Raw genomic sequence first — 19,010 nt, 5'->3', positions numbered from 1 at the left:
AACCGCTAGCCCTTATCTGCCATAATCCCCCTGCTCCTACCCTCCTGGGTCAGCATTTCTGTTCGTCTTCCCCAGGGGCCGCCGGGAGTTCCTGGACGTCCTGGAGCTGAGGGTCCTGAAGTGAGTCTGTGACTGTGGTGGGACCAGGAGCGGGGCTTTCATGTGTTCCTCCCCATCCTGGGCTCACGCTATCTCCACGTGCAGGGGCCACCAGGACCCACTGGCCGCCGAGGGGAGAAGGTGGGTCATGGGCTGGGGTCCATCCTTCAGGTACCAGGGATTGTGGAAGGTGGGATACTAGGACCTTGGGTTCCTCGGTGGGTCCCTGACCCTTCCCTGTCCCTGTCTTTTCTCCATAGGGGGAGCCTGGTCGTCCCGGGGACCCCGCAGTGGTGAGTGAAGGGAGGGTGGGTCTCCAAGCACAGCGCAGCCCCTCAAGCAGTGACATGCCTGGAAACCAGTGTTCCAGGCTGTGACCCTATAACCTTGGGACCCTGGGCAGGCTCAGAGCTCGGACTCTCCTTAGGCCATTACATCCCTTCCAACTCCTGGCTGTGAGCCTGTGACCCCTTGACCGCTGGACAGGTCACAAGCCCTATGTGACCCCTGACCTGTTTCCACTAGTGACCTTGTGACTTCTGGTTCTGTATAACCCCAAACCCAATCAAGTCTGTAGTAGTTTGATCCCCAGGCGAGGCCAAGCCATGTCTGTCCTATTTGTTTTCAGGGACCTGGAGGTACTGGAGCCAAAGGAGAGAAGGTAAGTCTGGTGAGAGGGAAGGGAGACTATTATGGGGTTGAGATCAAGGTCATGGACCTTCCCGGGGCCCCCTGGAGGTCATGAGGGTTTTGGCATGATTGCTGGGTGGGTGAGGGTCATGGAGCCCAGGGTTGGCGCTGATGGTTTCTGTCACCTCCAGGGAGACATGGGGCCCACTGGGCCTAAAGGAGCTACAGGAACCAAAGGGGAGCGGGTGAGTATGTGGAAGTGTTTAGGGGGAGTAGGGAAGGTGAAGGTTGTGTTCCCTGACCTCTGATCATTCCCCACAGGGCCCACCTGGCTTGGCTCTTCCTGGAGACCCTGGCCCCAAGGGAGACCCTGGAGAGCGGGTGAGTAGATATGGGAATGGGGAGTGTGACAGAAGGAGATGAGGTAGTGCCTGGGAGCCCCAACTAAGTCCTCTCCCCTTTCCTCATGTCCCTCAGGGTCCCATTGGCCTCACTGGCAGAGCAGGACCTCCGGTGAGTACCTGTGACCTTGGGAACACCAGTGTTTCTGGGGTCACCTCCTCCCCAAGGTCACCTCTGCATCACTGTTGCCTCCTCTATAGGGTGACTCAGGGCCTCCTGGAGAGAAGGGAGACCCTGGGCGGCCTGGTACCCCAGGACTCGTCGGCCCCCGAGGACGAGATGTAAGAGGGCTGGGCTGGTGGTGCAGGGGGATGGGGAGGAGAGTGTTTCTGGTATCACTGGCGGTTTGGGGACCAGGACTGACTCTCATGTCTACAGGGTGAAGTTGGAGAGAAAGGTGACGAGGGCCCCCCGGTAAGATTCCTTCCCACTGTGGTTTCTGATCCTTTACCCTTAAATTGTGATCCCAAGGGGCTGGGAACTCCACCAGGTTATCCAGTCCATCCCCCTGCCTCCTGTCCAGCTGGTGCCCAGGCTCTTCTCTGCCATTACTCCCTGATTTAGTTTGAGCCTAACTCACCTGCTTGGTGCGGTGTTCTCTCTACCACCAGGGTGACCCAGGATTGCCTGGAAAAGCTGGCGAGCGTGGCCTTCGGGTGAGACTTTGAAGGGAAAAGTAAGGAGGGTGATGGGAGAACTTCTAGGAGGTGAGCATGAAGGTGATGGGAAAGTCTGACATGGTTTTTGAGGTGATGGAGAACCTTGGGCAGTATGGGTCATCATGGCATCTGCAAAATGCTGGGAGGGTCTTCTTAGACCAGCTGCTCTTTTTCAGGGGGCACCTGGAGCTCGGGGGCCTGTGGGTGAGAAGGGAGACCAGGGAGATCCTGGAGAGGATGGACGAAATGTGAGTCCTGACCTCTGACCTCTAACCTCTGCTTCATTCCCCAACCATCCAACTCCCAGCCTCTGACCCTGCCAGCTCAATCCTGCCGTGCAAAACCCTCACAGTCCTCATTTCCTGTGACCCCTTCATCACAACCCCCAAAGGCCACCAGGATTCCCACAAGTCCTCAGGGTGTCTCCAAAGTCCCCCTAAATGGCTGCCTTTTCTCCCTGATCCTGACCTTCTGACTTTCTGCAGGGAAGCCCTGGACCATCTGGATCCAAGGGTGACCGTGGGGAGCCAGTGAGTAGTGCTAGCGTTCCGGACTCGGGAGGGATAGAGGGTTCCAGTGCTCAATCTTGCCAACACTTCCACTAAGGGCCTGGAGGTTAAGGTGGGGAGCCCTGATGGCCACCTCCAGGCCTGACCTGCCTTCTGGGTTTTGGCATTGGGGTGCAGCAGGGTATCTGGGGGCAGAGTTAATATTGGGGCAAACCTGAGCCATACCCTGGGGCCTCAGGGCTTCTGCTGACCATAATTATTTCCCTCCCCAGGGTCCCCCAGGACCCCCTGGACGGCTGGTAAGGGATAACTGGGTCTGATTCTGTCATCTCCATCACCTTCCCCTGTTGCCCTGACGTAGTGTCCCCTCTTCCCTTCCACTGACTCTCACTTCCCCACTGCCCCCTGAGGTTTTCACTGATCCTGTAGCCTCATTTCCCCTCACCAACCCCTCTTCCACCAGTTGAATTATTCTTCTCCCTGGCCATTCCCCCCACAGGTGGACACGGGACTTGGAGCTGGAGAGAAGGTATTAGGTTCCGTGGGTGGAGAGAAGCTGTGAGCACAGGATGGCATCCCGGCATGCCCATGACAGGTTCTGCCTCAGGCATGCTGGTGGCCCTAGTGCTGGTCCCTCAACATGCCTGTCTTTGCTGCAGGGGGAGCCTGGGGATCGTGGACAGGAGGGTCCTCGAGGACCCAAGGGTGACCCTGGTCCCCCTGGAGCTTCTGGGGAGAGGGTGAGTGTGCCTGGTCCCATGGGGATGTGTGGGCCTGGGAAAGCCTGCTCTGATTTCTTCTTCCCCCTGTGCTCAGGGCATCAGTGGACTTCGGGGGCCCCCAGGTCCACAGGTGAGTGATGCGCTTTGCCCCTTCAGCCTAAGTCCCCCTCCTGCCCTCATCTCTCACTGACTTTGCTCCCTGCAGGGGGACCCAGGTGTCCGAGGCCCAGCAGGAGAAAAGGTGAGAGGGTCTGTAGGTTTTCCAGCCGTGAGCCCAGGTGCTCAGATCCATCTCCTCCTTTGAGGACTCTTACTGTTCTATTTCCCTCAGGGTGACCGGGGGCCCCCCGGCCTGGATGGCCGCAGTGGGTTGGATGGGAAACCAGGAGCCGCCGGTCCCCCTGGGCTGCAGGTGAGTCGAGGTGGTTGCTGCTGGCTCGTGCCCCCTCCCTACCCCCTTTGCCTGGCTCCAGTCTCACCTGAGTCTTCTGGGTCTCAGTGAGCTCTGAGGCCAGATGGGGCACCTGTGTCTCTTCCTAGTACCCTGCCTTGGGTGGCAGTGGTGGTGGGGATGTTACTGCCCGGCAGGCCTTAGGTTTACAGTTACTAGTGGCCCTGTCAGCGGGCAGTGCCCCTGACCCCAGGACCACTGTAGACTCCTTGACTTGAGTTTCTCCTCAGGGAACTGCAGGCAAGGCCGGGGACCCTGGGAGAGATGTAAGTACGGGGAGATGTTAGGGTGGAGGGTGGCTCAGGGGTGAAGCATGAACTGTAGCCCAGCCATCATAGTCACAGCATCAGTGGGAGTAGCAGGAATTGGTCAAGCCCTGTCCTTGGATCCCAGTCCCTGGCAGGCAAGTTTCAGCAGAATACCACTTTCTTTTTATTTATTTATTTATTTATTTTTTAAACTAATATTTATTCAGTACTTTTAATATGCCAGGTACTGCTAGGTGTTCTTTTTTTTTTTCTTTCTTTCTTTCTTTTCTTTTTTTTTTTTCTTTTTAGGGCCACACCTGCAGCATATGGAGGTTCCCAGGCTAGGGGTCCAATTGGAGCTGCAGCTGCCAGCCTACACCACAGCCACAGCAATGCCAGATCCAAGCCTCGTCTGGGACCTACACCACAGCTCACAGTGATGCCAGATCCTTAACCCACTGAACGAGGCCAGGGATCGAACCTGCAACCTCATGCTTCCTAGTCAGATTTGTTTCTGCTGAGCCACGACGGGAACTCTGAATCCCACTTTCTGAGCTTCTCTTCCTTGGAGGCTGTAGTAAAATCTTGAGTGTTCTTCCCTTGGGAGTTTCAGCAGGATCTCCCTACCCTATGGGGTCTCAGCCATGGGACCTCAGTGGCACTTCTCAGTTCTGAGGGGTCGCTGCACTGGAAGAGTTTCTTCGAGGGGTCCTCTGAGTCCATAGATGTGCCCACAGGGGATATCTCAGTGGCCCTCTCAATCTTAGCAAAGACTTTTCCCAGGGACTTCCAGGCCTTCGAGGAGAACAGGGCCCCCCTGGTCCCCCTGGTCCTCCTGGAGCACTGGTGAGTCCCACTTTCATGGTACCCTTTGCCTCCTTATTGCCTTTACCCCAACCTTGACTTCTGACCAATGATCTGTTCCCACAGGGAAAGCCAGGCGAGGACGGCAGGCCTGGCCTGAATGGGAAAAACGTGAGTGTCTAGGGTAGACATGGTGAAACCCCCAAAAAATGCTCACATGTGGACACAGCCTAGATGTGTGCTACACCTGTGTACCACACCCACACGCAGATACATCCTGAAACACATGTCCACGTGTGCACATAGCAGCCTCATGGACGCGGTGAGCTAGGTGGCCATGCCGACCTGTATCTGGATGGGCCAATCCAGGCCAACATAACCAGAGCCTCGAGCACAGGTGAAGAGCTGCAGATCCAGGTGGGAAGCCCTACCCAGGGATATTGGAGGCATGCTGACATACAGACACCTGTGTCCACACTCAGATGCTTGCTATGACATGGCCCCAGGCCACACGTGGACCTCTATAAAGACACATATCGAAGGCCCCAGCGTGTGATGCTTGGAGGGACATACCAACACATGCACTCACATCCACAGCCACTTACATACATATGGCCACACCTAGTGAGGTAAACACAGGATTGCAGACAGATACCAAGACACACACAATGCTTCATTCTGTTTGGTCTGATGTGAGTTCTCTGCCTGCAGGGAGAACCTGGAGACCCTGGAGAAGATGGGAGGACGGTGAGGCCCCTCACCTGGAGTCTGCTGGGGCTCAGGCTGGGGCCGTGTCTGAAGCGCCTTTGTCTTCCTTAGGGAGAGAAGGGAGATTCAGGCGCCCCTGGGAGAGAAGTGAGTGCTGGAGTCTTCTGCAACCTCTGACCCCTGACCCCGACCCTGTGATATGTGGCTCTACTCCTTTCTGGAGACTTGGGGTCCTCATTCTGGCTGCATCCTCTACAGGGTCATGATGGCCCCAAGGGTGAGCGTGGAGCTCCTGGAAGCCCTGGACTCCAGGGCCCCCCAGGCCTTCCGGGGCAGGTCGGCCCCCCTGGCCAGGTGAGTGTCCAGGGTAGTTCCAGGACTTGGGAGCAATAGGGGCCATTATGTTGCCACCCTGGGAGGCCACCATCCTGTGTTACCTCTTTGTGTTCTGTCCTGTCTCAGGGTTTTCCTGGCATGCCAGGAAGTTCTGGCCCCAAGGTGAGTGTGAAAATGCTGGGGGATAGGGGTACGATGGGGGCCTGCCCAGGGTGAGAGCAATATCCCCACTGTTCATTCTCTGTTCTCAGGGTGACCGTGGGGAGATTGGACCCAAAGGGGAACAGGTGAGGCCCCCACATTTTCTACCGGCCACCCGTAGCTATAGCACCCACATATGCACCCCCTGACACACCCCCCGCCCCCCCCCCATCCCGGGTCCAGCAGCTTGTCTCTTGGTGTCTGTAGGGCCTCCCAGGAGAGCGTGGCCTGAGAGGAGAGCCTGGGAGCGTGCAGGTGAGTGAAGCCTGGGGCCTGGTCCTTGACTGCTACATGCATGCCTGTAGGGGCTACCTCTGTCCCCTCTACTTGCCATGAGGCCCCACAGGTTATGTCCTGTGTGCTCTGCCTCCTGCTCTGTTTGGATTCCTATAGCCCTTGCATTGAGGGGACCCTGGGCAATGGGGTCATGCCAGGGAGGGGCTTCCACTGGCCTCGAGCTGCCTCATCAAAGGGCTAAAGGGTCCTCTGGGCAAAAGGCCTGAGGAAGAGGGCATGGAGGTTGTTTTGGGGGATGGTGTAGGGACTTCTCCTGTGAGAGCAGCCCCTTACCCAGTTTGTGTCCCCAGAATGTGGAGCGGTTGCTGGAAAACATTGGCCTCAAGGTAGGTTGTTTGGGGGCCGGGCGTGGGGGCTGGTGGGAACCCCAGGGCGGGCCAGGGCATGGGTGGCTGCAGTAGTGACGCTGCTCTTCTGACCCCTCACTGTCACTCAGACGTCTGCCCTGCGGGAGATCGTGGAGACCTGGGATGAAAGCTCTGGCAGCTTCCTGCCTGTGCCTGAACGGCTTCGTGGCCCCAAGGGCAACCCAGGCGAGCGGGGCCCCCCAGGCAAGGAGGTATATGTTGGCTGCTCAGTTGGGGTGTCCTGTGGAAGGTGTGGTTGAACAGCCACCAGCATTTACTCTTCTGCTCCTTCAGGGCCCCATTGGCTTTTCAGGAGATCGTGGGCCAAAGGGAGATCGTGGAGACCCCGGCCCTCAGGGGCCCCCTGGCCTGGCCCTTGGGGAGAGAGGCCCCCCTGGACCTCCCGGCCTTGCTGGGGAGCCTGGGAAGCCTGGTATCCCTGGGCTTCCAGGCCGGGCTGGGAGTGTGGGGGAGGCAGGAAGACCAGGAGAGAGGGTAAGCCTGGTGGCGGGCAGGGATACCTGGGGAAGAAGGGTCAGGAGGAGCTAAATTCCCCACGGGCACAGCCCCCACCCTGCTATTTGCATTTCAGGGAGTGCGTGGAGAGAAAGGAGAACGTGGAGAACAGGTGAGCTGGGTGGGACTTCACGGGGCCAGGCTACCTACGGGCTGTGCTGGGACGACCATACATTTCCTTCTTTTCCACAGGGCAGAGATGGCTCTCCTGGCCTCCCTGGACCCCCTGGGCCCCCTGGCCCCAAGGTGATCACCCCAGCCCTGCCCTAGGCCATGACTGCTGTCACCAGAAGGCTGCCATTGGCTTGGGCCCCAGAAACTCTGTGTGGTGACGCTGACCCCATAACCCTCCAGGACCCTGTGATCTGGGGATGACCCTCCGTGCTTCTGTGACAGACACATCTCTCTCCTGTGACCTTATATTTGTAGGTGGCTGTGGATGAGATAGGTTCTGGGCTCTCTAGAGACCAAGGACCTCCTGGACTCAAGGGCGCTAAGGTCAGTGTATGGGATCAACCCGAGGCCACCCCTGCCATGGCACCACAGCTTGGCTTGACATGTCATCCCTACAGGGGGAGCCAGGCAGTGACGGCGACCGAGGCCCCAAAGGAGACAGGGTGAGGCCTCCCACCCCACCATGAGTTTCCCCTCCTCTGTGGGGGCTTGCCAGGGTGGTGTATCCTTGGGCACATTGCAGGGATGGGGGCTCAGGGCACAACAATATGCTTGCAGGGCATGCCAGGCATTAAGGGTGACCGAGGAGAGCCTGGACAAAGGGGTCACGATGGCAGCCCGGTGAGTCCTTGCCCCATGAGGCACATGTGTGCATGCACACGGCTCTCCCTTGTATTGTCTGGACTGGAGTCTGCTTTGCTTGGGACTGTCTAGGGGAAAGCTGGGTTGGGGGAACAAGGTCAGTGTTGCCTTCAACGTGTTCTCTCTAGGGTCTACCAGGAGAGCGTGGTGTGGCTGGGCTTGAAGGGAAGCCGGTGAGTAGCAGCAAGAACAGCCGGCCCAGGTTCTGGGGAACAGGAGCGCTCTGCTGTGTGCTGGCTGCTGTATGCACATGTCACCAGTTACCAGTGACAGGGATGTTGTGCTTGGGTACCTGGTGTGAGTGCACATAGGCCCATGAGTACCATCCATGTGGGCAGCCCATGGATACAGGGTGATTTGTGCCTGGGAGTGAGAGGGGTGCAGAGGTGGGACCCCCAGACAAGGCCTCCAGAGGGCAGGAACAGGCCTAAAGTAAGCCAGACTGAGGCTTAGCATCCCGCTTCTCTATCCAGGGTCCACAAGGTCCGAGGGGGGCCCCTGGCCCAGTGGTGAGTACCCCAGAACCCTTACCCCTCGAACTCCCATCCTGTGCCCAACCCCTACAAGGGCACTAATGTCACAGTTTTCTTGGTGGGGTGGTTCCCACTCATCTGGCTCTTTCTTCAACAGGGTGGCCATGGAGACCCTGGACCGCCTGGTGCCCCGGTGAGTGATGGGGAAGCATTGCCTGGTGGGGGTGGGACAGGTGTCGGTCCCCACTGATGAATCAGGTGGATAACTTGTTTGAGTTAGTCCACGAGTCCAGATGGATAATTCAGACCCCTGTTTCCTGCCCTTGACACTTTTCTCTAGGGTCTTGCTGGCCCCTCGGGACCCCAGGGACCTTCTGGCCTGAAGGTGAGTATAGGCGAGTGTGGGTGTGTGACTGGAAGGAGGGGGCGTCTCAGAGCAGCCTGTCTGCACCAGGATAGCATCTGCCAACCTCCTGGGATGCCATTGCCCTGCAACACAGCCGAGCACCAAGGGGCCCCGTCCATGTGGGCTCTGCTTGAGAACCAGGGCTGAAGAGCCTCTCGTCAATCTGTGGGGTCATGTGGTCTCTGGATTTTTGCAGGGGGAGCCTGGAGATACAGGACCACCAGGACGGGTGAGTGGCCCAGCCCATGGGTGAGTCACAGGGAGCTGGATGGGGTTGGCAGTGCCCTGACCTTTTTCATCCCCCAGGGCCTGCCTGGACCTACTGGAGCTGTGGGACTTCCTGGCCCCCCTGGCCCTTCAGGCCTTGTGGTGAGTGAAGCCCCTGAGGTCCCTGCAGGGGCAGCCTGTCCTTGCCCCCTAGGCCCCATGCTCTCCACGTCTTTCTCACATCTGACTTGTTTCCCTCAGGGTCCTCAGGGGGCACCAGGTTTGCCTGGACAAGTGGTGAGTTTTGGGGGTCAGGGCTGGGCTCTAGGGTCAGGAGTCAGTGGGAAGACCCCTGACAGAGCTCTCTCCTTCTCAGGGGGAGACAGGGAAGCCGGGAGCACCAGGTCGTGATGGTGCCAGCGGAAAAGATGGAGATAGAGGAGTGCCTGGGGTGCCGGTGTGTGTTCTCGGGGGAGCTCTCTGTGGGCGTGTGATGGGGATCCTGTGCCCAGCTTGTCCCTGGAGGGAGAGGAGGGCTGGGTAGCAGGGCTGGGGGCTGGAAAGGCACTGAATTCTGCCCGCTGTTCTGCCATAGGGGTCTCCAGGTCTGCCTGGCCCTGTTGGACCTAAAGGAGAGCCTGGACCCATGGGGACCCCTGGACAGGTGATTTCCTGACCTCCACCATCTGCATCAGCTTCTCTGCCCTATCCCCAACCCTAGTTTGCACCTCCTATCAGGATGGCAATGTGGGAGTAGGGAGGTGGCAGGAGGCCAGGTAACTCACCCAGTGTTCTCCCAATCCCCTCACACCCTGCAGGCTGTGATCGGGCCCCCTGGAGCAAAGGGAGAGAAGGTGAGTGTGTAGGAGGCTCGGGATGGGGGCTAAGTGGTGGGAGCCAGGGAATCTCAATGAGCCCTCCCCCTCATCAGGGTACCCCTGGAGGCCTTGCTGGAGACCTGGTGGGAGAGCCGGTGAGTGTGGAACCTCCACAGCACAGTTCACCCGTCCCTGTGACCCTCACCTTCTGTAATCCACCCCACATGGCCCGGGTCTCTTGCTGTGAGTCTCAGCTGTCAATGACCCTGACACCCAGGTTGCCGCTAACCCCTCTCTTCACAGGGAGCCAAAGGTGACCGAGGACTACCAGGGCCCCGGGGTGAGAAGGTGAGGTGGGCCTGGCCCCTGGGCTTGAGCACTGGGCAGACAGGTCCAGTTGGGTGGCCAGACACCCTCACCACCCTTTCTGTGTAGGGCGAAGCTGGCCATGCGGGGGAGCCTGGAGACCCTGGAGAAGATGTGAGTGTGGGGTATGGGCGAGTCTGAGTCTGGATTGAGGAGTACAGCTGTGGATGTGAGAGACCATTCCTGGGGCTGGGCACGTCTGAACCCGAGTTCCTGTGTTCAGGATCCTGTTCTGGGAGCACTTGGGGGTCGCGCCTCCTGGCTTCCACGTTCCTGTCTTCAGTCTTCTGTTCCTCACTGTCTGAGGGCACATGCTCCTGTTTGATCTCCTAGGTGTCTGGACCCGTGGGAGTCCTTTTTTTTTTTTTTTTTTTTTCGTTTTAGGGCCACACATGAGGCATATGAAAGTTCCCAGGCCAGGGGTCAAATTGGAGCTTCAACTGATGGCCCACCCCTCAGCCACAGCAACACCAGATCTGAGGCGCATCTGTGACCTATGCTGCAGCTTGTGGCAACACTGGATCGTCAACTCACTGAGTGGGGCCAGGGATTGAACCTGCATCCTCATGGATACTAGCCGGGTTCTTAACCTGCTGAGCCACATGGGAGTTCTTGTGGGCCTCTCCTTAGCCATGTGTTCATGCTGCCCCCTTGTCCACCCTCTCTGTTCTCCTGTATCCAAACTCATGTCTGCGGTCACATCTAAGCTCCCCAGGATGGGATGTATCTGTGTTCCTGCTCCTGTCCACACTCCCATGGACCTCATATCCTCAGTCCCAAGTGTCTATGGTCGCACCTGAACTGCTGCAAATCTGTGGTCACCTCGGAACTTCCCTCTGACTATGCCCTCAGGCGTCTGTGGTCACCTCTGAGCTTCCCAGGGAATGTTCTGGGGCCATGCCTGAGCTCTGACTTCATGTCCGTCCCTACTCTCTCAAGTACTGTTTACTTTGTTTTTTTTTTAGGGTCAGAAAGGCGCTCCAGGACTCAAGGGTAACAAGGTATGTGTACCCTAAAGCATCCCTGCTGAGGGTCATGGTCCTGAGACTCCCTGATACTCATTGGGTCCCTCTTTCCCTTGAAGGGTGACCCAGGAGTTGGGGCCCAGGGGCCCCCTGGACCACTTGGTCCTCCAGGTCTGAAGGTAAGTCAATGCCCCATCACTAGTGGTGGGGCAGCAGCAGGTGGGGTAGGGGGTCCTGGAGGTGGGAGAAAGAGGGTATTCTGAGGCTAGACCTGGGAAAGGGTCCTGTTGAGGCCACTCTTCCCTTTGTTCTTTCTGTTTCAGGGAGACTTGGGCCCCCCTGGCCCCCCTGGTGCTCCTGGTATTGTCGGATTCCCTGGTCAGACAGGCCTTCGAGGAGAGATGGGTCAGCCAGGCCCCAGTGGAGAGCGGGTAAGGTTGCTGGGGGCAGCATGTGGGCACTTGGTGACTTCCTTCCTGATCTGGTAGCAGGTCGGGAGAAGAACAGGGCCCATGCCAGTCATGGGGGCTCCTGGTCTTGGGGGCAACAGTGGATGAGGAAGGTTCCCAAGTCACCCTTTGCTTCTCGCTTAATTTTCCCATAGGGTCTGGCAGGGCTCCCAGGGAGAGAAGGAGCCCCAGGTCCCTTGGGGCCACCTGGACCAGCTGGGTCAGTGGTGAGTAGAAGGACCCAATGCCGCATGTCTCTGACTTCTGTGTGTTCAAGTCTGTCCCTGTGAGGACTTGTGCTGGGGACTAGCATACCTGCACCCTGCGGGGCTGGGTACGCGCGTGCCTTTAAGGAGCACAGCACCCTCACCTCACTCTGCCCACAGGGAGCACCTGGGGCCCCTGGACTCAAAGGAGACAAGGTTAGATGGGACAGTGCTGCCCACTCTCTCCTGTACCTGTCACCCCTTCTAACCTCCACTGACCTCTGTTCCTCCCACCAACCTCCCTTGATCCCTGCACCCCCTCCAACCTCCCCTGACCTACTGTGACCCTCCGTCCCCCATCAATGCCCCTCACTAATCCCCACTGTCCTGTTGATCTCCAGGGAGACCCGGGAGCAGGGCCACCTGGGGCCCGAGGAGAGCGTGGGGAGCCAGGTGTCCGGGTGCGTATGTCCTGCTCTGTGGCCATGGCCATCGCAGGAGCCACGCCAGAACCCCCTTCATCACAACTCTTGCCTCTGATTTCTAACTTCTGAGTCACTGAATCTAATGTCACCATCCAGGGTGAAGATGGCCGCCCCGGCCCAGAGGGACCCCGAGGACTCATGGTGGGTCTCCCTGGGGACAATGCCCCTGTGGTGACAGTCCCCAGACTGTGCCCTCTGCAGCCTTCTGCAGCCCTCTGGTTCTCCTTGTCTACTCTCTGGTCCTTTGTCTCCCCAACTCCTCCCCTGCCCCCTGAGCGGTCACCCCACTAGTTCCCCCAAATGCTTTTAGCTCACCATCTTCTTCTCTCATGCAGGGCCCCCCAGGCGGCCGGGGGGAACGTGGGGAGAAGGTAAGGACGTGGGGAAGCAGCCCCTGGGGTGAGTGTTGGTGGGATGGATCCTGTAATTCAGGATTTGGGGTTTCTCTTTGTGGATGACACATTCTTTCACCCGATAGGGTGATGCTGGAAGCTCAGGGCTAAAAGGTGACAAGGTGAGTGTGGGCATGGGGGAGGGCAGGGGACTAAGGGTGCTCCTGACTCTTCTGACCGCCCACTGTCCACTCAGGGTGACTCAGCTGTGACTGTGGGGCCTCCGGGGCCACGGGGTGCCAAGGGGGACATGGTAAGTAGGTCTGGTCCATGTGTGCAGACAGTGTCTCCCTTGAGTGTGGAAGGGGCTCCTGTATGGGCTGGGCCAGGGGATCTGGGAGCTCCAGCCCTCAGAGGGTAAGGGACTTCCAGCCCCTGACCCTGTATTTCTGACCCTGACACAGGGCGAACGAGGGCCTCGGGGCTTGGACGGTGACAAAGGACCTCGGGGGGACAGTGGGGATCCTGGAGAGAAGGTATGGGGAAGAGGGTGGGGTGTTCTATACAGGTTCAGGAGGGGCTGTCCCTCAGGCTATGGGGCTTTATAGAGGGTCTCTGAGGACAGGAAGGGCGGGTGGGAGGGGGGCTTTCTGTGGCTCAGAGGAGAAGGGGTTCCATCGGCTGCAGCAACTCTGTCGGGGTGGCTGAGAGGATGGGGCCTCTGGGGGGGCCTCCAGGGCTTGCAGTGAGGTCAGAAAGGGGAGTCTGTGGCCTGTGGCTCAATGAGAAGCCTGCGGGGATGGGAAGGGGGTGCCTTGAGTGTTAGGGCTACTCCAGGTAGGGTTAGGGGCCCAGTGGTAAGAGGAAGTGGCAGGAATCTGGGGGTCCTGCAGTGAGAAATGAGCCACTCCACGGGCCCCAGTCCCCAGCTCCACCTTGCCGGGGCATGGGCTGGAAGGAGCACCACTGGGTGTGCTGTGGGAAGCAGCACTGGCAACTCTGCTCCAGCTGGCAGGTTCCCATCATTCTCCCAGCTTCCTGCCTGGTTTGGTCCTGATTGTATCCCTCTCTTGGTTACTCCTGCAGGGCACCAAGGGAGAGCCTGGTGACAAGGGCTCAGCTGGGTTGCTGGGACCACGAGGACTTACGGGACCCAAGGCAAGTCTGGCTCCAGGCATGGGCACATCACACATACCTGTCCCAGGGGTGTCCTCTGAGGTTTGGAGGGTCTCCCACCTCCTTTGCTGTTGGTCCAGTGTGTGTGCACATGCAGCAGACAGGTCAGCTGGGGGACAGTCACATTGAAGGGCTGCCCTCCCTCATTTGTGTTCCCACAGGGCGAGCCTGGTGCTGCAGGGATCCCTGGTGACCCGGTAAGATGCCCCTGCTCTCACAGGGACCCCCACTCCCCCAGGGACCCCCCACTCCCCCAGGGACCCCATCTCAATGTAGTGACCTTTGACCTTATAGTGAACCAGTGCTCTCATGTTGCTCAGAGACCCCTACCTTCACATTAACCCCTATGATGGTTCTACCCACATGGCGCACCCTGCCCATGGTGACCCTTGTCCCTGTCCTTCCAGTGACTCTGACCCCCAATGATGATTCTCACCCCCATGGTGTTCCTTGTCCATTACATCCAGAGTGATTTCCTTTGATCCCTCACTAACCTCACATTGACCCCTTCCCTCCCCCCAGGGATCCCCAGGAAAGGATGGAGTCCCTGGTGTCCGAGGAGACAAAGGAGATGTTGGCTTCATGGGTCCCCGGGGCCTCAAGGTGGGCAAGGGCCTGTTTTTTTCCCCCTAATCAGGAGGACCTGATGTTGGAGGGTGAGGTGTCTGGGGCCAGACACTGGGGTAGCCAAGGTTGAATTTGAGGTGTTAGGTCTAAGGTTGGAGTGTCAGAAGCTGGAGTACCTAAGGCCAGTTTGGAGAGTGGTTTCAGGGTCAAGATGTTATAGAGTGAGGTATCCAGAAGTCACTTTTTCACTTATTTTTTCCCTCAGGGCGAACGGGGGGTTAAGGGAGCTTGTGGCCTCGATGGAGAGAAGGGAGATAAGGTACAGGGGTGATGAGGGGTTGGGTGGGGATGCAGGGGGCTACGGGTCCTGGAGCCTAAGGCTGACCCCTCTACTTGATGCCTGCAGGGAGAAGCTGGTCCCCCGGGCCGCCCAGGGCTAGCAGGACGCAAAGGAGAGTTGGTGAGTGTGGGGCACCCCCAGAATGAGGAGCAGATGGGTGATCCTGGACCCAGCTAATGCCTTTTCTTCTCCAGGGGGAGCCAGGTGTTCCAGGCCCGTCAGGAGCCCCTGGAAAGGAGGGCCTGATCGGCCCCAAGGTATAGGGTCTCCCCACAGTGGATATCGGGAGTTTGGGGTTGGGCAGGAAAGGGCACAGTAGAGTCATGGAGGGTTGGGTCAGGGAAGTTTGTGAAAGGTTGGGACATTGAAGGGTGAAGTGGGCCTGCTCTTGGGGTTTCCAGGGGGTTGGGGACACAGTGGGGATTTAGGATTAAGGGGTGGGAGGTGGAGCAGCACAGCCCTCAGAGCTAAGCGCTTATGGTGGATGGAACTCAGTTGGGGAGGTTGGAGTGTCAGTGCAGGGGAAATAGGTAGTCAGGGTAAGGGTGTCACAGTGGGGTCAGGGTCACAGGGATCATGGCAGATCGAGGGTTCTGGGCTGGTAGAGTCACAGGTGCTTGAGGTTATAGCCATTGGGCCTGGAGGCTCAAGGGGGTTGAGCTGAAGGAGGCCAGGCTAGAGGGTTTCTCACGCTTCTTTCTGTTCCCAGGGTGACCGAGGCTTTGATGGGCAGCCAGGACCCAAGGGTGACCAGGGTGAGAAGGGGGAACGGGTAAGTTGAGACCCAGATCAACTGAGGGGATTGTACTGTCTGGAAGTAGGTCCATCTTTGGATGCTCTGATCACTGACCCTGTCCTATCTCTTCCCAGGGGCCCCCAGGAACTGGGGGCTTCCCAGGTCCCAGGGGCAGTGATGGCTCTAGCGGGCCCCCTGGGCCACCTGGCAGTGTTGGTCCCAAAGGCCCTGAAGGACTTCAGGGCCAGAAGGTAAGAGGCCCTGACGTTGAATCCTGATGCCTGAACCACCCTAATCCTTCTAACCTCATTCACCTCTGCAACCCATCCCTCAATAGCCTTGCCCCAACTTCTTTTTTTTTTTTTTTTGTCTTTTTGGGGATGCACCCTGGCATGTGGAGGTTCTCAGGCTAGGGGTCCAATTGGAGTTGTGGCTACCAGCCTACACCACAGCCACAGCAACACAGGATCCAAGCCACGTCTGTGACCTACACCACAGCTCACGGCAACGCCAGATCCTTAACCTACTAGGCGAGGCCAGGGATTGAACCCATGTCCTCATGGATGCTAGTTGGGTTCGTTAGCTCCTGAGCCACGATGGGAACTCCTCCTTGCCCCAACTTTTGAACCTATGATCCCAACTTGTCCTACTTCTGACCCCCACTGCCTCTGACCTTGCTGCTGTGGTCCTTATGTTTGACAGGGTGAGCGAGGTCCCCCTGGAGAGAGTGTGGTGGGGGCCCCTGGGGCCCCTGGAACCCCTGGAGAAAGAGGGGAGCAGGTGAGTTGGGATTCCTGGGCTTGGGGTCAAAGGTTGGGGTGACCTCTGGTTCCCTGAGATCAAAGGTACAGCCTGGCCTCATCCTTTACCCCATAGGGGCGGCCAGGCCCTGCAGGGCCCCGTGGTGAGAAAGGAGAAGCTGCGCTGACTGTGAGTGTGGGGTGGAGGATTGGGTGGGGGCCCTGTCTCCTGTACCCAACACCATGACCCCCTGGGCCCTGGACCCTGACTCAGCACTGTCTCTCCACTAACCCTGCATCATGTACCCTTTGTCCTTCTGTGATCCATGGCTTCTTCCTGACCCCTGTGGTCTTGGGCTCTTAGGAGGATGACATCCGGGGACTTGTGCGTCAGGAGATGAGTCAGCATTGCGGTGAGTGGGGCCCAATTCAGAGTGTCTTGGGTCCCATCCCTCCTCCATCCCCGCACCCCTAGACAGGGGCAGGCAACATCTGCAGAACTTCCGGGGTGGGGGTGGGGGGCAAGCTGTCAAGGAGATGGGTAGAGACAGATGGCTACACAAAGGACCCAGGTGCTTCAGGGCAGACATGCTGCCAGGACCTCTCCAAGTGGAGCCACACGCAGAGGTGGAGGGACACGTAATATTCCTGGGTGCCCAGTATGCTGTGTGTGGAGGGGGTGGAGGTGTGAGCAGAGCTGGTTCTCAGGGCCTGACCTGGAGCCAGGGTGGGGGTGGGGGTCTCTGATGGCCCTGAGGGGCATCAAAGTGAAGTTCCTTCTCCTTCCCTCTCTGTCTGTGGCTGCTTTCGCTCATCTCCCTGCCCGGCCGCTCTTGACTTCCTGTCTCTCCCTCTCTCTCTTCCCCTCTGCTTCTCCCCTTCCTTTCTTTCTCTTTCTTTCTCTTTCTCTGCTTCTGCTTCCCTTCCTCTCTCCCCTGTCTGTCAATCTCTCCTGCTGTCCTCCTTATGGCTCTGCCCCATGTGCGTGTCTCTATCCCTGCCTCTTTCCATCTTTGTCCTCTGCTTTCTGTCCCTGTCTCTCTCCCTGCTGCCTCTGCCCCTTCCAGCCTGCCAGGGTCAGTTTATTGCATCTGGATCACGTGAGTAGTTTTCCCATATTTTCTGCTCCTGGGACTTTCCTCAGCCCAGGCCCTGCTGTGCCCATCACTTGGGTCCTCTCAGCAGGGGCTTGGCTGGGGCGGCAACCATGCTGACCCCAGGGCCCTGTGCCCCTGCTCCTGGCTCCAGGACCCCTTCCGAGTTACGCTGCAGACACTGCTGGCCCCCAGCTCCACCGCGTGCCTGTGCTGCGTGTCTCTCATGCAGAGGAGGAAGGTGAGGGCAGCTGGAGCCATGGGGCACATGTGGGGGAGGAAAGACATATGTGGGGCTGCTCATGCGTGCGGGGCCCCTGCCATGCCTGTGGGGTCCACGTGCAGAGGACACTGTTGTGCACACACATAGGAAACCATGCTGCCCACCCACCCCAAGGGCCATGGTTGGGCAGCACGACCCCAACCCTGCAGTGGCCCCACTCACGACACACCCCACTGTGCGTGCAGGCCAGGTGCCCCCCGAGGACGACGAGTATGAATACTCAGAGTACTCCGTGGAGGAATACCAGGACCCTGAGGCTCCCTGGGATGGCGATGGTGAGACAGGGGGCTGGACCAAGAGGGATTTGGGGAGGGGCAGGCAGAGCCTATCCCTGCTGACCTCTCTGACCCCTATTAGCCCCAGATCCCTGCTCACTTCCACTGGATGAGGGCTCCTGTACTGCCTACACCCTGCGCTGGTATCATCGGGCTGTGGCAGGTGGCACGGTGGCCTGTCATCCCTTTGTCTATGGTGGCTGTGGAGGGAATGCCAACCGTTTTGAGACCCGTGAGGCCTGTGAGCGCCGCTGCCCACCCCGGATGGCCCAGAGCCAGGGGACAGGTATGGGTCTACCCCCCACCCCATTAGGGGCTTACCCAGATCACGGACAGGATAGAATCCTGGGTCAGCAGTTGCCTCAGACTGGGGGACCTGCGACAGTCCTCCAAACCAAGGAGATGAATGGAGAAGCCCAGCTCTGTGTGGAGTCCCCAGTATGGTCCCCCTCCCTTAAAGACTCACGTAGGGATCCCTCTGTGTGGGCAGAGCCCCACACCTGTGTTGCCCCCAGCTCTCACAGCGACCCCTTGCCCTGTGCTTCTCTGTGGCCCACGTGTTGGGAAAGGTCAGATGGCTGAAGCCCACCTGCCCCACCAGGTGCTGCCCGGAGTTGAGGCCAGATGATGTGCTGAAGGAATCGGTGTCTCCACTGGGCCCTGCTGTCCCTCCCCTTGGTGCTAGAGGCCTGTGTGCCCGTGAGCGTGCATGAGTGTGTCCGTTATTTCAGTGACTTGTTCCGTGGGTCTAGCCTTCCCCCCTCTGGACAAACCCCCATTGTGGCTCCTGCCTCCCTGGCAGATGACTCAGTGTGGGGGTGGCTGGGTAGTGAGCGGATATGACTGCGTCTGACTCGCCCCTTGACCCAAGCCTGTGATGACATGGTGCTGATTCTTGGGGGTATTAAAGCTGCTGTTTTTAAAGGGTGCTGTTGTGACTGTTTGGGGAGGTGGGGGTGTTGGGGCGGGGGGGGCGGGTTTTCCCTGGAAGGTCACCACCATCTTGTGTGGGTACAGAGTCCCTCTGTCCAGCTCTGGTCCCTGTCCTGTGACCCTCAGTCCCCAACTTGTCCCCAGAAAGTAGACAGGGCAGGAACTGAGGATATGCCCTTCTTGTCCCCGGGGGGAATGAATCATAGGAGGGGGCTGCCTCCACCAGGAGACAGGCCCCCCTCTCAGCTCAGGGGCTGAGGGAGATAAATGGGCCCTGAAGAGGGCAGAGGGGCAGACCACAGCACAGCACTGCCTGGCCCCAGCTTACCCCAGAGGAGGCTGCTACTGGTAGGACTGGGGTCAGGGAGATGGGCAGGGCCTTTGGGGTTGAGTGGATCTGGGGTTTTGTTAGTG

The 19,010-nt window shown here is 58.7% G+C and overlaps 1 protein-coding gene across 1 annotated transcript in view; it reads left to right on the top strand.

Annotated features, from left to right (window-relative positions):
• Nucleotides 1–18,587, top strand: part of COL7A1 (collagen type VII alpha 1 chain) — a 32,498-nt gene extending 13,911 nt beyond the window's left edge. The window contains exons 45-119 of the mRNA XM_047773631.1: nt 76–120; nt 205–240; nt 360–392; nt 728–760; nt 921–974; nt 1,051–1,110; nt 1,207–1,242; nt 1,332–1,412; nt 1,510–1,545; nt 1,743–1,787; nt 1,967–2,038; nt 2,276–2,320; nt 2,572–2,598; nt 2,799–2,828; nt 2,959–3,039; nt 3,116–3,151; nt 3,227–3,262; nt 3,353–3,433; nt 3,703–3,738; nt 4,504–4,566; nt 4,651–4,695; nt 5,236–5,271; nt 5,344–5,379; nt 5,491–5,586; nt 5,695–5,730; nt 5,820–5,855; nt 5,977–6,024; nt 6,357–6,392; nt 6,503–6,625; nt 6,708–6,908; nt 7,006–7,041; nt 7,122–7,175; nt 7,359–7,427; nt 7,502–7,546; nt 7,662–7,724; nt 7,874–7,918; nt 8,219–8,254; nt 8,376–8,411; nt 8,559–8,603; nt 8,821–8,853; nt 8,931–8,993; nt 9,093–9,128; nt 9,208–9,288; nt 9,427–9,495; nt 9,650–9,685; nt 9,763–9,804; nt 9,953–9,997; nt 10,085–10,129; nt 10,981–11,016; nt 11,100–11,159; nt 11,304–11,411; nt 11,585–11,656; nt 11,816–11,851; nt 12,037–12,096; nt 12,217–12,261; nt 12,456–12,491; nt 12,599–12,634; nt 12,709–12,765; nt 12,917–12,988; nt 13,539–13,610; nt 13,790–13,825; nt 14,151–14,231; nt 14,461–14,514; nt 14,602–14,655; nt 14,730–14,792; nt 15,245–15,307; nt 15,406–15,522; nt 15,974–16,051; nt 16,148–16,201; nt 16,376–16,424; nt 17,079–17,111; nt 17,260–17,346; nt 17,574–17,663; nt 17,746–17,949; nt 18,265–18,587. Of these exons, the coding sequence (XP_047629587.1) occupies nt 76–120; nt 205–240; nt 360–392; nt 728–760; nt 921–974; nt 1,051–1,110; nt 1,207–1,242; nt 1,332–1,412; nt 1,510–1,545; nt 1,743–1,787; nt 1,967–2,038; nt 2,276–2,320; nt 2,572–2,598; nt 2,799–2,828; nt 2,959–3,039; nt 3,116–3,151; nt 3,227–3,262; nt 3,353–3,433; nt 3,703–3,738; nt 4,504–4,566; nt 4,651–4,695; nt 5,236–5,271; nt 5,344–5,379; nt 5,491–5,586; nt 5,695–5,730; nt 5,820–5,855; nt 5,977–6,024; nt 6,357–6,392; nt 6,503–6,625; nt 6,708–6,908; nt 7,006–7,041; nt 7,122–7,175; nt 7,359–7,427; nt 7,502–7,546; nt 7,662–7,724; nt 7,874–7,918; nt 8,219–8,254; nt 8,376–8,411; nt 8,559–8,603; nt 8,821–8,853; nt 8,931–8,993; nt 9,093–9,128; nt 9,208–9,288; nt 9,427–9,495; nt 9,650–9,685; nt 9,763–9,804; nt 9,953–9,997; nt 10,085–10,129; nt 10,981–11,016; nt 11,100–11,159; nt 11,304–11,411; nt 11,585–11,656; nt 11,816–11,851; nt 12,037–12,096; nt 12,217–12,261; nt 12,456–12,491; nt 12,599–12,634; nt 12,709–12,765; nt 12,917–12,988; nt 13,539–13,610; nt 13,790–13,825; nt 14,151–14,231; nt 14,461–14,514; nt 14,602–14,655; nt 14,730–14,792; nt 15,245–15,307; nt 15,406–15,522; nt 15,974–16,051; nt 16,148–16,201; nt 16,376–16,424; nt 17,079–17,111; nt 17,260–17,346; nt 17,574–17,663; nt 17,746–17,949; nt 18,265–18,281 (4,308 nt within the window). The 3' untranslated portion in view covers nt 18,282–18,587. The remainder of the gene's footprint in view (nt 1–75; nt 121–204; nt 241–359; nt 393–727; nt 761–920; nt 975–1,050; nt 1,111–1,206; nt 1,243–1,331; nt 1,413–1,509; nt 1,546–1,742; nt 1,788–1,966; nt 2,039–2,275; nt 2,321–2,571; nt 2,599–2,798; nt 2,829–2,958; nt 3,040–3,115; nt 3,152–3,226; nt 3,263–3,352; nt 3,434–3,702; nt 3,739–4,503; nt 4,567–4,650; nt 4,696–5,235; nt 5,272–5,343; nt 5,380–5,490; nt 5,587–5,694; nt 5,731–5,819; nt 5,856–5,976; nt 6,025–6,356; nt 6,393–6,502; nt 6,626–6,707; nt 6,909–7,005; nt 7,042–7,121; nt 7,176–7,358; nt 7,428–7,501; nt 7,547–7,661; nt 7,725–7,873; nt 7,919–8,218; nt 8,255–8,375; nt 8,412–8,558; nt 8,604–8,820; nt 8,854–8,930; nt 8,994–9,092; nt 9,129–9,207; nt 9,289–9,426; nt 9,496–9,649; nt 9,686–9,762; nt 9,805–9,952; nt 9,998–10,084; nt 10,130–10,980; nt 11,017–11,099; nt 11,160–11,303; nt 11,412–11,584; nt 11,657–11,815; nt 11,852–12,036; nt 12,097–12,216; nt 12,262–12,455; nt 12,492–12,598; nt 12,635–12,708; nt 12,766–12,916; nt 12,989–13,538; nt 13,611–13,789; nt 13,826–14,150; nt 14,232–14,460; nt 14,515–14,601; nt 14,656–14,729; nt 14,793–15,244; nt 15,308–15,405; nt 15,523–15,973; nt 16,052–16,147; nt 16,202–16,375; nt 16,425–17,078; nt 17,112–17,259; nt 17,347–17,573; nt 17,664–17,745; nt 17,950–18,264) is intronic.
• Nucleotides 18,588–19,010: the final 423 nt, after the last annotated feature.

The sequence above is a fragment of the Phacochoerus africanus genome, chromosome 1 (assembly GCF_016906955.1).
Source record: "Phacochoerus africanus isolate WHEZ1 chromosome 1, ROS_Pafr_v1, whole genome shotgun sequence".
NCBI classification, from domain to species: domain Eukaryota; kingdom Metazoa; phylum Chordata; class Mammalia; order Artiodactyla; family Suidae; genus Phacochoerus; species Phacochoerus africanus.
The sequence above is the reverse complement of the archived record's forward strand: the minus strand, read 5'-3'. Positions and strand labels throughout refer to the sequence as shown.